This window comes from Trichosurus vulpecula, chromosome 4, assembly GCF_011100635.1.
Source record: "Trichosurus vulpecula isolate mTriVul1 chromosome 4, mTriVul1.pri, whole genome shotgun sequence".
NCBI lineage: Eukaryota > Metazoa > Chordata > Mammalia > Diprotodontia > Phalangeridae > Trichosurus > Trichosurus vulpecula.
In genome coordinates, this window is record NC_050576.1 from 31,312,562 (window position 1) to 31,329,119 (window position 16,558).

The following is a 16,558-nucleotide window of genomic DNA, read 5'->3' on the forward strand; positions in this document are numbered from 1 at the left end:
GAGCCTTGCCATCATTTACACTCCACACATGGAAGCCCGGCTTCCAATAATATACAGCCCGTGTTTGCGTCCTTTGTCATCAGGGCTGGCATGTGGGACTTATATTTCACCTTGACATTCGGGGCTTTTCTTAGAGCTTTTTTCCAGGGTGTTTGAGTTGTACGTGTGGGGATGTGTGGTAGGGGAAGATTCAAGGAGAGACCTGAGCTAGCTGCTCCCAGAGGCAGAAGTGCTGGGCAGAGTTCTCAGTTGCTACAGGAGGGACCTGAGAATAGAAGAAGTCCAAGCTTCGAGGGACATTGGAAACAGAAGTGTCAGAACTGGAAGGGACCTTAAAACATAGAACAGAGAATGTCAGAATGGGGAGGAGCCTTAGAACAGGGAATGTCAGTGCTGTGAGGGACCTTCAAATAAATGATGTTAAAAGTATAGAAGAGACTTGAGAACATAGAAAGTCAGAACCAAAGATGACCTTAAAGATCACATATTTCAATACCCTTATTTGATAATGGGAGAAATTGAGGCTTGGGTGGCTAGGTCAGCTCCAGGTCACAGATGTTGTGACTGAGCCAGATGATGCCAAAGGGGTTGGTCACACATTTAAAGTCGGAAGGAGGGTCCTGAGAGGACATCTAATCCAGTTATCCAGGGTTACCATGGTTCTAAGTGTCAGGGCCAAGATTTGAACCTGGGACCTTTGTTTTTAAATCCATCTCTTTTTTTTTGCCCTACCTGAAGGGTATTCCCAGCCCAGAGACAAGACAGGGCTATCCTCAGGCAAATTTAATGGATGTTTGCTACAGTTTCATTTCTGTGAGTGTGACTTTCTACTCACACCCAATCCAAGTTCCTACTCCAGTCTGCCTTGATGAAGGGACAATCCAGCTCTGAGACACTAATCCAAGGGTGGGGAACCTGCGGCCTTGAGGCCACATGTGGCCCTCTTGGTCCTCAAATGTGGCCCTTTGACTGAATCTGAACTTCACAGAACAAATCCTCAAAAGTCTGGATTCAGTCAAAGGACCATCGCAGTCTTCAAGTGCAACCCTTTGAATCCAAACTTCACAGAACAAATCCTCAAAAGTTTAGACTCAGTCAAAGGGCTGCACTTGAGGACTGAGAAGGCCACATGTGGCCTTGAGACCACAAGTTCCCCACCCATGGAACAGATTGCAGAGCCATGGGCCTGGCTCCCATCAGAGCCCTGTGCTCCCATGGAAAGAAAGGGGCAGTTGGAGTCAGGACTTGGATTTGGTTTCTGCCTCTGCCCCTCACTCACCGTGGACCTTGAATCCTAGCCTAGTGAAGTCATATAAAGAGCCTTCAGGTTTATCTAGTCTACCCCCCTCACCTTACAGATAAGGAAACAGGCCCTGAGAGGTTCAGTGACTCATGCAGTCACACAGCTAGCGAGTCCCTGAGACAGGCTGCCCGATGATCTTCCATTCTGGGATCTTGCTGCACAGCTCTCCTCCTCACTTGGTTAGGATGGACAAAAAGGATCTTACCTCCATGGCTCTCCCCAAACTCAGTTGAGCCTGGGAATGGGTGGATGTTTATGAAGGGCTGACAGACCCAGGCAGGTGTGGAAGCCCCTCTCCTGAAGGGGACAGAGGGCTGATCCTGGAGAAACGAGGAGGCTTCTATCTAGTCCCAGCTCTGAGACACTAACCACATAGCCCTAGGCAAGTCCCATACCCTGAATGGTCCTCAGTTTCTTCTCTGTTAAATGGGATTGGTCATATTTAACTGGAGAGCTCAAAAGACCATTTGGAAGAGAGTGTTTTGTCAACAAAGAAATGGGAACCGTCATCATTCCATAATTCTGGGCTTCAGTTTCCTCATTTATTAAGTGGGGAAGGTAGTATTAATCTCCCTGCTACCGGTCTCACTGAGATGCTCTGAGGTGGTGGTTGTTGGGCTGTTTCTCAGTCGTGTCCGGCTCTTGGGGACCCTATTTGGGGTTTTCTTGGTAAAGATGCTGGAGTGTTTTGTCATTTCCTTCTCTAGAGCATTTTACAGATGAAGAAACTGAGGCCAAGAGTATTAAGTGCTGAATTTGAACTCAGGTCTTTCTGACTCCAGGCCCAGTGTTCTACGAACCGCAGCTCCACCTAGGGTCTTCATCAATCTGGAAATGCTCAGGAAAGAGGAGCCAGGACTATAAAGGGAATGAGAAATTGCAAAGTCCTTGAGCTCAGTACCATTGATCTAGGTACCTCAGAGGCCAACCAGACACACCCATTTCTGGGACAGGAATCCCCTTTATAGCCTTCCGCTGAGTGACCATTCAGCCCTGCTTAAGTACCTCTAGTGAGAGAGAACTCACCACCTCCCCAGACAGCCCACTCACTCTCTGCATTTTGCTTTGCTTTCACTGTTAAGATTTTTTTTTCCTTTACATCAAGCCTCAGTGTCCCTTTCTGCAAAGCCTGCCATCATTCCGCTGATGACAGTCCTTCAGAAGCTTGAGCATAGTGTCCACCCTCATTCCACACCCCACGCCCTCCTCAAGTCTTCTGCTCCTCAGGTTAAACTCCTCCCGCACACACCCCTTCAGAATCCCAGACCCCACAGTCTTTGATTAATTTTAGCTGGCCCAGCCCCTTTTCTGGCAGCAAAGGTTTGAAGGCTGGCCCCACGTTCAACTCATCCAGGACTGAGCATGTAAATGAGAATGGGGAAACCAGAGCAGTCTGTGTTTTTTTCTTCCTTATTTGTTAGTTCATGTCAAATCCTTAACATAAACATTATCCTAGAGTTAGCTGTGGAGGCCACAGCCCAAGAAGGTTTGTTATTCTAAACAGGCGGGGCCTACCAGTTTCGGGGTGTTGAGTCTTTCTGCCAGCCCCAGGGCTCTACATTTGAATGAATGAATGAATGAATGAAAGAACTAATGAATGAACAATCAAATGAACGAATGAATGAATGAATTCTGAGTCAGCTGAATATGGATGAGACTGTGGTGAAGGGGGCAGATCCTTGATTGGGGAGGCAAGAGAGCCTGGCATCTGGACCCAATTCTGTCCCTGACTGTCACCTGGAGCAGGTCCCTTGCCATCTTGGGTAAAACTGGGGGAATTGGGGTTCAGGGTTCTCCCAGCTCTGATGTCCCATGTTCTACATACCTAGGCCCCTCCAGGTTCTGACTTCTCTGTTCTAAGGCCCCTCCCTGTTTTCCGTTCTTAGCTTATGGTGTGCATGCCTCATGCCTCTAGAGGATGAGGGAAGGATGATGGCAGGTTCTGTGGGTAATATGGGTAAGTGGTGTGATAAATGTGTTTTCAGTGGAAGGCAAATCCAGTGCTCTGTGGGGACATTTCAATGCCTGAGGCCCTGGGAGACCCAGGTGAGGTGCTGGTTGGGTTTGTGAGCTTTCCCCACCCTCTTTAAAAAACTCAATTCTTTGTTTCCAAGAATGGCTTGCCAGGGATGGGAGGAAGGAGGAATACAATCAAAAATGAAGATGATACAAAAACCAAAGACAGCAAATGAAAAAAATGCCTGTAGAGTTCTTCCTCCTGTTTCTCCTCTACTCCCATGAAGTGGCCTTGATTTCTATCCCACCCCCATGGGCTCCTCTTTCCCAAAATCTCTTCGAGCATTCCTCAGGTGACTCTCCTTCCCTCAGTCACACTCATCCTTCTAACCTCCTTCTCTCTGCTCATTTCACATCCTCCTCCTACCTCCCCAAGTGGAATGTAAGCCTTTTGAGGGCAGAGACTTTGTATGTGACTATCACTAGCACAGGGGCAGCAAAGAATGATTTATAGATTGTGATTAATAGATGTTTGTTGGATGAATTAGCTGGACCACCTTGGTCACTGAGTGGGGTGGAGTGGCACCCATTGATGTTCCATGAGGAGGCCCCCATAGGAGCATGAAGGCTTGTGATAAGTCATGCAGTAGCAGAAGCCAGGAATTGGGAGTCCAAAGACCCAGGTTCAAATCCTTGCTCTGTCAGTGACTTTCAGCATGCCCCCTTGGGGCTTCATTTACCCATCGGTAAGATGAGGGGGTGGGATGAGTTGATCGCTAAGCCTCTTTCCACTCTAAATCTTCTGATCCCAAGTAGTGGGAGGGCTGAGCAATACTAGCGAGTCTATTAAATGGATGCTTTCACCCCCGGCATGAGCCGTGTTTGTGAGAGCTGGTTTCCATGGCAACATTTCCATCAGCCGGATGGACCCCTCCTTCCTTTTCTCCTGCTGTTTTCCATCTGTGACTGTGAAGCTGCCGTCAACAACCAGCGCCTAGCTGGCGGTGGTTAAGATTTCAGCACCCCGGCAGTCAGAGCAGGAATGCCTGGAACATGCCAGAGACGGCTTTGCCCACATGGCAGGGCAGGGCAGGACTCTCCAGGGAGCTGAATCCCTCTCCTTCGGCTGGCTCTCCCTGCTGTGAGAGAGTGGATTGGGATGATTAAGGGGAGTTCCAACATTATGATTATCCCTCCATCCATCTGCTTGTTCATTCACACATTTGTTCATTCATCTGCTCATTCATCCATCTATCCATCCAAGCTTCTGACTATCCATTTACTGGTACATGCTCCATCCAGCCATTCACTCATCCGTGCATATGTCCATATGTCTGTTCATTCATTCATTAACTCACTCACTTATGATCTGTCTATTCATTTATTCATTCATGTGTTCATTTTCCATCCACATCCCTCCATCTCTGCATTTTCTCTTCATTCACTCACTCACTCATGATCTGTCTATCCATTTATTCATTCATGTGTTCATTTTCCATCCAATTCCCTCCATCTCTGCATATTATCTGTTTATCCATTTATTCATTCATGTGTTCATTTTCCATCCAATTCCCTCCATCTCTGCATATTATCTGTTTATCCATTTATTCATTCACGTGTTCATTTTCCATCCACACATCTCTGTCTCTGTATTTTCTGTTCATTCATTCATCCATCTGTCTGTCCTCCATCCATCCATTCAACAAATCAGTTAACCAATAAGTATTTAATAAACACTGACTATGTGTAAACACTGCTCTAGATGCTGGGGATGCAGAGAAAAGCAAATCCGCTCCTTTCCTTTGGGAGTTCACATTCTAATGGGGAGAAATAACATGCACATATAGGACTATCTTCAAAATCCATACAGGTTAGATACAAGGCAATGGGGGATGGGAGGATTAGGGAAGGTCTCCTGCCCTCATTGGTGTGGTTTCCATCCACCTCTCTGCTTGTGCATACATCCACCTGTTTGTTGGTTGGTACAATTGTGCCTTCTTTTGTTGTTTCATTTGTTCTTCTGTACATTTAACCAACATTTTTTGAATTGGTCTGAACCTACTCTGTAAATATAGACCATCTGTATGTCAATGACAATGGCTGTCTCCCCTGCTTACCCTTGGAGAATCTCTCATAGTTCACAAAGTGGGTTGGCAGCCATGCTCCTGTGAGATGCTCAGGAGGCCCGACAAGGCAGAAAGCTTACAGATGATCACTACCCCTCCCTGAAAGGGCAGGGAGATCATGAGTTCCAGGGAGATGAAATTTCAAGCTCAGTCACTGGTGATAGAACTCTATGTCGGGAAGCCTAGGCTGGGGCTTTTTCTGCTACATGCCCTGGGGCCCCTGGAGTCCACTTAGCTCTTCCTTTTGGTGGATTTTTCTGACAGTGTGTGATTAAGCAATGGAGAGAGGGGAGGTGGGAAGGCCTTTTAAGAGGATCGTTTGTGTGCAGGGCTCCCTCTGGTCCAGCTGTTCTGGGGACTGACTGTTGGCCTCTTTCATCCCCAGGTGCTGTTTGCGCTGAATCAGACCCTGCTCCAGCATGAGAGCCTCCGGGCGGGCAGCCTGCAGGCCCCCTATACCACAGAAGACCTCATCAAGCATTACAACTGTGGAGACCTCAACGCTGTCATCTTCAACCATGACACGTCCCAGGTAAAGCCTGGTGGCCTAGGAGGGGAAAGACTACTTGGGGAGGAGGAAGAGGGGAGGAAGGAGGAGAGCCCAGAGGGGATCATCCCAGCTGATGATTTCTTCTCTGCCCAGTGTGAGGGAAGATGTTACAGGATCCTCACCCCATTTTACAGATGTGAAAAGTGGGGCTCAGAGAAAGGATCTGGCTTTACAGCAGAAGGGAAGCTTAGGATACATTAGAGCTAGAAGGGACCTTCAGTACCATCTAGGTAGAGAAACCTGGTTCCAAGTCCTGTCTCTGACACAAAGTGGCCATGAAACCCTGGACAAATCACTGAATCTCTCAGTGCTCGGGCAGCTCTCCAAGAATATGTCCATCTAGTCCAGCTTCCTCATATTACAGAGGAGGAAACTGAGGGGGAGAGAGAGAGAGAGACAGAGAGAGAGAGAGACAGAGAGACAGAGAGAGAGAGACAGAGACAGAGAGACAGAGACAGAGAGAGACAGAGACAAAGACAGAGAGAGAGATAAAGAGGCAAAGACAGAGACAGAGAGACAGACAGGCAGAAAGAGAGAGAGAGAGAGAGAGAGAGAGAGAGAGAGAGAGAGAGTGAGAGAGACTTGCTGACAGTCACACAGACAGTAAATGTTGGAGCCCACAGTTCAAAATCAGATCATCTCACCCCACCATCTAGCATTCTTTGTAGCATGCTAGGAGGACCAAGGTAGTGGTCAGGGCTGGTGGCCCTGAGGTCCCCTTAGGTTCCCACCTAAAATCCTGTCTGGGTCTCACATGTAACAGCTGGCATGGAGGGAGGTGGATTGCTACCCATGGCCACATGATAGACTCCAAGATGCTCAGTCATCTCATCCACCACTCCAGGGTCGGGGAGAGGTGACTAGAGAATAGTTTGGAGAAGAAAAAAGACCTGGGGGTTTAAGTAGAATCAAGGCACAATGTCAGTCATATGAGTTGGCAGTGAAAAACATCCACACACCCTCAAAGGCGCAGTCATAACAGTAACAGCCAAGAAAGTTTGTAAAGTGCTTTGCAGTATGGTCTCATTTGATCTGCAGTGAGAAGCATAGTCCAGGATGAGTGCTGTGTGACCACCCCACCATCCTCTGTCCACATCGGGAGGGGTGGGTTCAGTCCAAGGAGCTGCTTGTTGGGAAGGACTTTGAAGATGCTAGAGAGGTCAGGATGAAGGCAATTGGGATGCTGCATGGTCTCAAGTTCGTGTCCATGGTCTAAGGACTAGCCCACCAACAACAATGACCATACATCACAATGATTTAGTATCCGTATAGCTAGTGAAGGTTTATGCTTTGTGTGCATTGGTGACTTTGATGATGAGGAACTGGGAATGTTTCTTTTGGAGAGAAGACTTGGAAGCACAGAGAAGGAAAATCATCCAATAGCTGAAGAAAAGAGGGATTAAGCTTGTTCTAATTAGCTCCAGAGGGTGGAACCAGGAGCAAGGCTGGGGAGGGAGGAGGAACAGGAAGGTCAGTTTCAGTTTCATAAAAACGAAGAACTTTCTAATAAGGAGCAGCATCCCACAGTGAAATGGCCAGCCTCTGGAGGTGGCAAGCTCCTCGCTGAACAATGAAGGTGTTCCAGGAAAGGCCAAATGACTCCCTAGTCAGGAGGCTGTAGAATGAATTGTGAAGGGTGGGAGTCCCTCAGCATATCCTCGAAGGCCCACCGCACCTCCAAGAGTCTTATTCTCAATAGACTGTGTGGGACAAAAAGTGAGGTCGAGCCTTTCCCCTTATATGGTCCTAAGCTAGTGGTCCTTCTTGAAGGCCACTGAGACACCCATGTCCTCATTCTGGGGGAATGAGGTCTTCCTTTATATAAACACCAAGAGGTCTTTTTCTGTCTTCTCCCTCTATCCTCCCCCTCCCCTACCCCCAGCCAGCTTCTCCTACCTTCTACTTTAAGGTTACTTAGTATCTCCTTTGTATGTATCTTCTACATCCTACCTATGTGCAAAATGTATCCCCACCCTATCCTTTTGCTTAGTGCCTGGTACACAGCAGGTGTTTAATAAATGTTTGATTGATCAGTTGATCGATAAGTACTGGTAGATTCTAGGCAGCCTTGGAACAGGAGATAGAGTGCTGTCTTGGGAGTCAGGGGAAATTGGTTCTAACAAGCTGGCTGTGGGCTGTGTGTCCCCAGCAAATGTCTTAACCTCTCAGTGCTCTGGGCAGCTCTCTAAGAGTATAAATTGCCTAGAAGGTGGAGGGGACTTACTCATCTGGGAGTCCCATACGTGACTGAAATCATAGGTCCAGGCTATATAGATCCTAACAGAGGTTCTCCCTGAGGGGCACAAAATAGAGCACAGTAATTTGCAAAGTCTTCTCAGAGGAGGAGGGTTCATGATGGGCCCTGAGGGATAGGGAAGAGTCCTGGAGAGAAGTCAAGAGAGGACGTGGGCACTCTCATATCCTCCTTGGGTCAGTGGCTTCTATAGACTTAGCCCTGCTGCAGTAAGAGAGGAGAAGGCATTTTTCTCCTCTCTCTCCTCTCCTCTCTTGGCTCGGCCCCCATCCATCATGGACACATTTCTGTAGCGCCTTAACTCTGGCGAAGCACCTTGTGGCTCTCACTTACATCAGTGCATCCTCATAGTAACTCCATGAAGGAGACAGACAGACAGGCTGACCAAGGTTTAATATCCCCATTTTCCCAAGAGAGGGACTGAGGTTTAAGTGAATCACCCAATGTCACCCAGCTAATGAGTTTAGAAGCTGAGATTTAATCCCCATACCCCTTTCCACCTCTGGTTTGGGAGACCTTGGGCACATAGCTTTGTTTTCTGAGCAGCCTCAGTTTCTTCTCTGTAAAATGGGCCTAATATCACACTCCTTCTTCTCCCAGGCTCTTGTGAAAAAAAGCTTTATGAGCCTGAGATCCTTCTATGGAAGTGTTATTGACGTTGTCCTTGTTCTCATTCTATGGAGGAGGAAAATGAAGGCCTGTGAGAGAGGCGAGGACTTGACCAAGGCTACCGAATTAGCAGGTGATGATTCATGTTTCCCCAAGTGCAAGTCCAGGCTTGTTTCCATAACACACCGGCTCTTCTTCCCCTTCTGAAGTGGGTTTAGGTTGGGAAAGGGCAGGATAGCACAGGGAAGGAGGGGTGCCCTCCCCCCGACATGGGGATTTAGGGCCCGGCAGCCTCTGGAGCCCCTACCTGGGCTCCATCCTCAGGCTGATGCCAGCCTGATCGGAGCAAATATCTCTAAGCTTCCCCGCTGCCGCTGATGGCCAGCCAAGGTAGCCCCTTACTCCTCCCCCAGCCGGCTCCGAGGGCCCCTCAGAGCAGACACAGGACAATTGTGTGAGCAGAGTGCTGGTGACGCCCACTGATACGCTGAGTTTCCTTTGGACAATTTGGGAGGTTTTCAGGCTGGCTGGGGAGTGGAAATTTTATGACCTCTTTCTTTTCCCTCCATTCTAGGAACCCTCAGCCCAAATCCTTGTTTTCCTCAAAGCATGGAAGTCTTTCCTTGGCCAGGCAAAGAATGAACCCGAACAGAGAACTCAGAGCTAGAAGAGCCCTTAGAGAATGCTCTGTCCACCCCACTCATTGTATCCAAGGCCCTGAGGCTCAGAGAGGGAAAGAAACTGGCCCCAAGTAACACAGCAGATAAGTGACTGATGCAAGATTGACATAGGCTTTCTGACTCCAAAGCCAGGGTTCCCTCCAGGCACCAGCCGATTAGAAAAGACTTCCCGGTTGACTTCAGAGACTCCAGGGAATGTTCAGCTTAGAAGAACTGCAGAAATCAGCTTGTTCCTTTCATTCTCATGGACTAAATGTCAACTGTATCTTTGATGTAAGCGAGGGTGCCCCTTTGTGCCCATCAAGTGTGTGATGGAGTATTCTGCCCCTTTGGGGGATGGAGGGTTTCCACTGTCAGCCACCCCGGAACAAAGGGACACCTAGAAACCAAATGGGGCAGCAGGAAGCAGAGGGGTCAGGAGAAGGGCAGAAGCAGAGGATGGGAGAATAGGAGGGAAAGAACAAGACAGGGTAATTAGATTGCAGATTTAGAGCTGAAAGGGACCTCAAAAGCCACTGAGTCCAACCCCATGGTTTTATAGCTGAGGAAGCCAAGGCACAAAGGGCTTAAGAGACTTGACCAGAAGCCCCCAGTTAGTGGGTGTCTGAGGCAAAACTGGAACTCAGAATTTTAAAAATGGATCAATGGTTCTCTACTTCCCTTCCCCAAAGGAAGACTCAAGGAGGACCTGATAGCCAGATGAGGGACTTGACTCATTTTGTTTCAATTCAACTCAACGCAGTAAACATTTATTAGTATTGTGTGCTGCGTGAAAAGGCACTCTGGACCTAACACTCTAAAGGGAGTGGCTGCAACATGTATCCAGAGAAGATACAAAACAATTCTGAGGCGGGTATACTAGCAATGAGCAGGACAGCAGGAAGGGTGGCTTATCAGAGGTGGTGACCGAGTAGAGTTTTGAAGAGAGCCAGAGTTCTTCAGAAATGGGAGGTGAGGAGATGCATTCCAGGGATGGGGGCCCAACCTGTACAAAGGTATGGAGGCAGGAGATTAAATGTCATTTTCCTGGAACAGCAAATAGGACATTTTGGCTGGAATGTAAAGTCTGTGGGAAATAATCCTGGAAAGATGGAGGGGACAGGAGGGAAACAGGAGGAGAGAGAGCGTTTGAAATGCCAAATGGGAAGCTTGTGTTTTCCCTCACATTTAATTAGCAATTGAAGCCTGCACAAAAGGGTGGTCTGGTCAGACCTGAACGTTAGAAAGACCACTTTGGCAGCCACACAGAGCATTGAGTGGAGTGGGGAGAGACTTGAGGCAGAGAGGCCAATTAGGAGGCTAGTGCAATAGTCCAGGTGACATGTGATGAGGGCCTGGGCTAGAGGAGCAGCTGGGCGCCTGGGGAGGGGGGTCATATTCCAGAGATGTTATGGAGGCAGGAACAACAAGCCTTGGAAACCGATGTCATATGGCAGGTGAAGGAGAATAAGGTGATGCCCCAGGGGCGGCTCAGATTCAAATGGAACAGAACATTTCCCCCCAATTCCCCTCCCTCCAAACTTCCCAACTTTCATCCAGGGCAGCACCTTTCTTTGAACCTCCCCAGTTTGCAACCTCAGTGACACACTGGGCCTGGAGGGAGACCTGAGTTCAAATCCAGCCTCAGACACTTGAGCTCTGTGACCCTGGGCAAGGCACTTTACCTGTCTACCTTAGTTTCCTCAACTGTAACATGTGGATAATAGCACCTACCTCCTAGGGCTGTTAGGGGGATAAAATGAGATAAGAGTGGAAAAGTTTTTATCATAGTGCCTGGCATATAGTAGGAGCTTAATAAATGCTCATTTCCTTCTGTCTTTCTTTTCTCCTGTCCCACCTATTTAAGTAGTTGCCAAGTCTTGTCTCTTCTACTAGTGTTATCTTGTACATCTGACACCTTCTCTCCAACACAGTCAATGCTCTGGTTCAGATCCCCATCACCTCTTACTGGGACTCTTGGACCAGCCTCCTGATTGGTCTCCAGGGCTCCAGTCTCTCCCCACCCCAAGCCATCAATCTTCCTAAAGCGTCACATCCCAGCAGTTCACTCCCTGATCAAATAGCTCCTGCAGCTTCTCATTGCCTTTAGGATGAAACAAGTAGAAAGTCTCCTGTTGAGCATCTAAGTCCCTCTGTGTTCATCCTCCAGCATTCCTTTCTCAGATACATTTTCCATTATCCTCCCTCGCCATGCCTTGTTCCAGACAAACTGGCCCAATTACTGTTCCAAGAAAACTACATTCCAGCCCCCACCTCCAAGCTTTTGCACATGCCAATTCCTGTGCCTGGAATGCACTCCCTCTTCACATCTGCTTCTTGGAGTCCCTGGCTCCCATCAGGACACAGCTCATGCCTCACCTCCTCCACCAGACTTTTCTAATTCCCCCTATTGTTCATGCCCATGGCCCTTGAAATTGTTCTGTGTTTATTTTGTCGAAGGCTTGTATTCACTTTCCTATGTACATGTGGAATTTTCCCAATAGTATAGAAGTTCCTTGAGGGCAGGCACTGCCTCTTGTGTGTCTAGGACCTGGCACATAGTGTAATAAGTGCTTGCTGAATTGTAATTATGAGACATCCAAGAGCAGATGACCAGTTGGTAGTTGGATTATAGGACTAGAACATAAGAGATTCAGGTTGACATGATCATTAAACCCCTGGGAGCCAAGGAGGTCACCTGGAAAATTATCATAGCAAGAGAAAAGAGAAGAGAATTTGGGACGAGCAGGTGTGTGTGTGTGTGTGTGTGTGTGTAGGGAGGTACCTATGCATGGATGATGTTATAGGATAAATAGTTGGGAGATTGGGTGTGTTTGACCTGGAGAAGATGGTGGGGGAGGGGACAGGGAGACATGATAACCATCTTCAATTATTTGAAAGGCTATCCTGTTGAAGGAAGATTAGATTTGTTTTGTGTGACTCCAGAGGGCAGAACCAGAAGTAATGGGGGAGGAGGGGGAAGTTGAGGAGAGGCTGATTGAGACTGGATGTTAGTGGCAGCTAGGTGGCACTATAGCAGATCAAGCACTGGCACTGGAGTCAGGAGGATGTGAGTTCAAAACTGCCATGGAGGGAAGGAGATAGAGAGAGAGGGAGGGAGAGAGAGAGAAACAAAAAACCAGATGTCAGAATAAACTTCCTAACAATGAAAGCTGTCCTAGAGTGGATTGGGCTGCCACATAAGGTGATGAGCTCCCCATCACTGAAGGTCTTCAAGCAGAGGATGGGAAACCACTCACTGGGAAAGGTATAGTGGTGATTCCTTTGGTGTGTGGGTCAGATCGGTTTGCTGATGATTCTGTGAGGTTCTTATCCTGGGAGAAAGATGCAAAGTGGCCAAACAGAACCAAGACCAGTGGAGGGGAGGGAAGTCATTCCAAAGAGGCAGAGCTGGGCTCCATGTCAGGCTCCCCTTCCTCACAAATGGAGATGTCCCAAAGGTAGGATGGATGAGCTGCCTCCAGATATAGCACCTTCCCCTTCCCTGGAGATTGGTAGGCAGTGTCTTTAGGACCTTTGTAATCCAGGGGTCCGCCTTAACCAGGCTCTTCATTGTCTCCCACAACCACTATGCTCATTTTCCCCTTGTCTCATTTGCTCAGGCCTTCACAACCCCCATTTCTGGGCCTCAGTCTCCTCATTAATACAGTGTCTCATGGGGATTCCTGTTCAGTTCTGGGTTAGACTGGCTGCCTCTGGGGTCTCTGCCAGCTCTGAGATTCTGGGATTCCATGAGTCAGAGAAAAGGAAAAGCCCAAAGAAAGCCCTGTCCCGGCTAATCACAGTCACGCTGCTAATATGACAACATGTTGGGGGGAAGTAGACATATGAACCAGTGAGGGTCAGTCAGCCGTGAGTCCAGAAGGCTATGGGAAATGGAGCACCAGGAACAGGGGAAGCCACCACTCTCAAGTTTTTTGACTCCTGAGTTCCAGCTTGACATTTGAAACTTTCACATTTTTACAAGGATGTCCTGGGGAGAAAGGAATTTTGAAGGAAAAATGCATACTGGTTGGGTCTGATTTATGCCTGCAGCTGAACTGTGTAAATGACACAGAGGGTTCCAAGCCATCATGTGCTCCCTGGTAAGACATTCTAAAAGATTCTAAATGCAATGCCAGTGTCCCCAATGAGTCACCCATCTGATCTTACTTCCTGTTTCTGGTGGGCATCCTCGTCTGCCCCTTTTCCACTACTGGGCCTGGGGAGCCCCCAGGTCTCCAAGCTGGCAGGGACCTCAGTTAGCTATTAAGTCTAGCCGAGCAATGGTCTCCATTACCATGTACCAGACAAGCCTCTGCAGGCAGACCTTCAGTGACAGGGAACTCACTACCACCATTCCATGTGTGAGATAGCTCTTATCAGTAGGAGTTTCTTCCTGACATCACGCCTGCCTCAGTGGTCCTCTTTGCTCCTTCCCTGAATCAAACTAGTTCTGGCCTCTGGTGCCAAGCAGAATAAGACCAATCCCTCCTCCATATGATAGCCCTTCAGGTACTTGAAGATGGTTTTCATATACTTTCCTGTCCCACCCCGCCCCCCCATGAATCTTCTCTTTCCAGGTCATGTAGTCCAGTCAGACATTTTACTGACAAGGAAACCAAGTAACAGCATACACAAACATGTGGCAGGAAGAATAAATGAGATATATAGAGTGTGGAGACCGGCTGGGGTGGAGCTGAGGCTTGGGCTAGGTCGGTCACAGGTCTCCAGCCTTTTTTCCCGTTGCTCTTTTGGGGGAACTCTCTGCTACATGGCACATCAACCAAACAGCCTTTATTACTGTTCGGTGGAGAGACTCATAAACTCGGCGTCAGTAAGACCTAGGTTCAAATGCTGTTTCAAACATTTATTAGTCTATGTGACCCTGAGTAAGTCACTTAACCTCTATCTGCCTCAGTTTCTTCATCTGTAAAGAAGGTCAAATAATACCTGCTGAACCTCTCTCCCAGGGCTGTTCATGTCAGTCAATGTCCACAAAACACTTTGAAAATCCTTAAAGCACTATTTTGATACCTGCGTTTTTTCTTCCTTCTCTCCTCTCTGCTGCTGTTTGGGTATGTGGGATGAAAGGAGAGATTTTGAAGCGACCATGAGGTTTCCAGGTACGGTCACTAGAGGTCCTCCTCTAGTATAAACAAGCTGGGTGGGGGGCGCTTATTTGGATGGAGAAAAAATGTTAATTTGGGGAGGGACAGGACTATGGCCCCCACCCCAGGGTGAGGCAGCAGGATGGTAGGCAGGGGCATTCTACCTCCCTGAAGCATCGAATGTCAGAGCTGGGCAGGACCTCAGAGGTCTAGTATAATCTCTCCATTTTATAGACGAGAAACTGAGGCCCAGAGAATGAGCTAGCTGCCCAAGTCTCACGGCTAGTAAATGTCAGAGCCTCCGAGTCAGTATTCTTTCCATTACCCCACCCCACCTCCTACCGCTGCTTCCCAGAGCCCCACAGCCTTCTCGTGCCCCTTCTCCTGTATCCAGCAGACCACACTCTCTAGGGCCCACCAGTCTTTTAAGGGGCTGGAGGCAGAAGGTATGTGTGGGGAGGGGTGGGGAATAGGGTGAGAGCAGAGAATATGGCAAGGTCAAGGTCAGACTCTCCAGCCACTCACTAGTTACAGAGGCCCAGAATCTCAGAGCCAGAAAGGACCTGATGTATTCTGGATTCCGATGGTCGGTCATTCAACCTCTGCTTAAGCTCCAGCACAATGGAGCTCACTATCTCCCCAGGCAGACAAGTGCACTTTGGGAAAGGTCTCATTGTTGGCAATTTCCCCCCTTATGATAAGCCCAAATTGGCCTCTCTGCACCCTGGTCAGTCACTCAGGTATAGGCGACCATGGCTGGGTCCGGAATATTGCAGGATTTGAACCCAGGTCCTTTGCCTTCTGATCCAACACTTTCTTTTCCATGAAGTTTTTGTACTAAAATCTGGGGTCAAGCAGAACAAAGCTAGACCCTCATCTGTAAGACAAAAGTCACAGACATAAAGACACTTCATCCCCCGACTCTTCTGTTCTCTGGCCTAAACATTCCCAGTTCCTGCACCTCCTTCTCCTACGGCAAGAAAACCAACCCCTTCCCATCCCAGCACCCCCACACCTCTCCTTGCATGCTGACCATTGTCCCGAGTCTTGAAATATCATAGTAGTATTTGGGTACCATGGGTAAAATCTCCTGACCCCCTGCTCTAAGCTGACCCCACATCCAGCCTTCATCAGAATGGTTCAAGGCATAGCTTCAGCATCCTGGGAGCCCCTCTTGAGATGGGAGCCCTCAGGGAGGGGTTGTGAAGTGCGTTAACCCCCCCCCACACACACACACACATACACACACCCCAAACCACATCCGTGGCCTATAAATCAGGGGCCCCGGGGGCTGACGTCTCCTCTTAAAAATGTTATCGGACCATCCTGCACTTAAACTTGTCAGAGGAGATTTAAGGCTCCCGACAATTCTAATTACATCATTAATTTGCCTCATCCCGGCCCCAGCTCATACGCCAGCCAAGGGCCTGGAGCCCGGCCAGCCGCCGTCAACGCTGAGCATCTGAGGAATGAACACAGCTTCCCGGCCCTGCAGCTCTGCTGGAGTGGTGACGGGGCAGCAGCCCTGGACTGGCTGCTGCTGCCTCCAGAGAGGGCGGAGGGAGGGAGGAAGGGAGGCAGGGAGGGAGTGGGCTCCCCAGCCGGTGAGCCAGTGAGCTTTCCACAAATGTACTCTGATTAGAGAGAGGCTGCTGGCCCAGCCTTATCACTGCTGCCTGTGGTGGAAGGGGAGGAAGGAAGGAGGGGGAAAGGCAGGGGAGAGGAGAGAGAGGGGAGGGGAGAGGAGAGTCCCATGAAATACAATGAGAACATCAAGCTAGAGTCAGGGCAGAGGGGGCTTTTGACGTCAGCCCAAGGACTCTTGAGTGATGTAGTCAGACCAGTGCTATGGGCATAAGGGTTTGACAGCTATGTGGAGAGCAGGTTGGGGAGGGGAGAGGCTGGAGGTAGGGAGGCCAGTGAGGAGGCTATTGGATAGCTCTGGTGAGAGGTGAGCAGAGAGAAGGGGGTGGGCACAAGAGATGCTACT

General features: G+C 48.8%; 1 protein-coding gene across 1 annotated transcript in view; it reads left to right on the forward strand.

Annotated features, from left to right (window-relative positions):
* Positions 1–16,558, forward strand: part of TRABD2B (TraB domain containing 2B) — a 245,354-nt gene that overhangs the window by 160,399 nt on the left and 68,397 nt on the right. Inside the window, exon 3 of the mRNA XM_036757761.1 lies at positions 5,771–5,917. Within this exon, the coding sequence (XP_036613656.1) occupies positions 5,771–5,917 (147 nt within the window). The remainder of the gene's footprint in view (positions 1–5,770; positions 5,918–16,558) is intronic.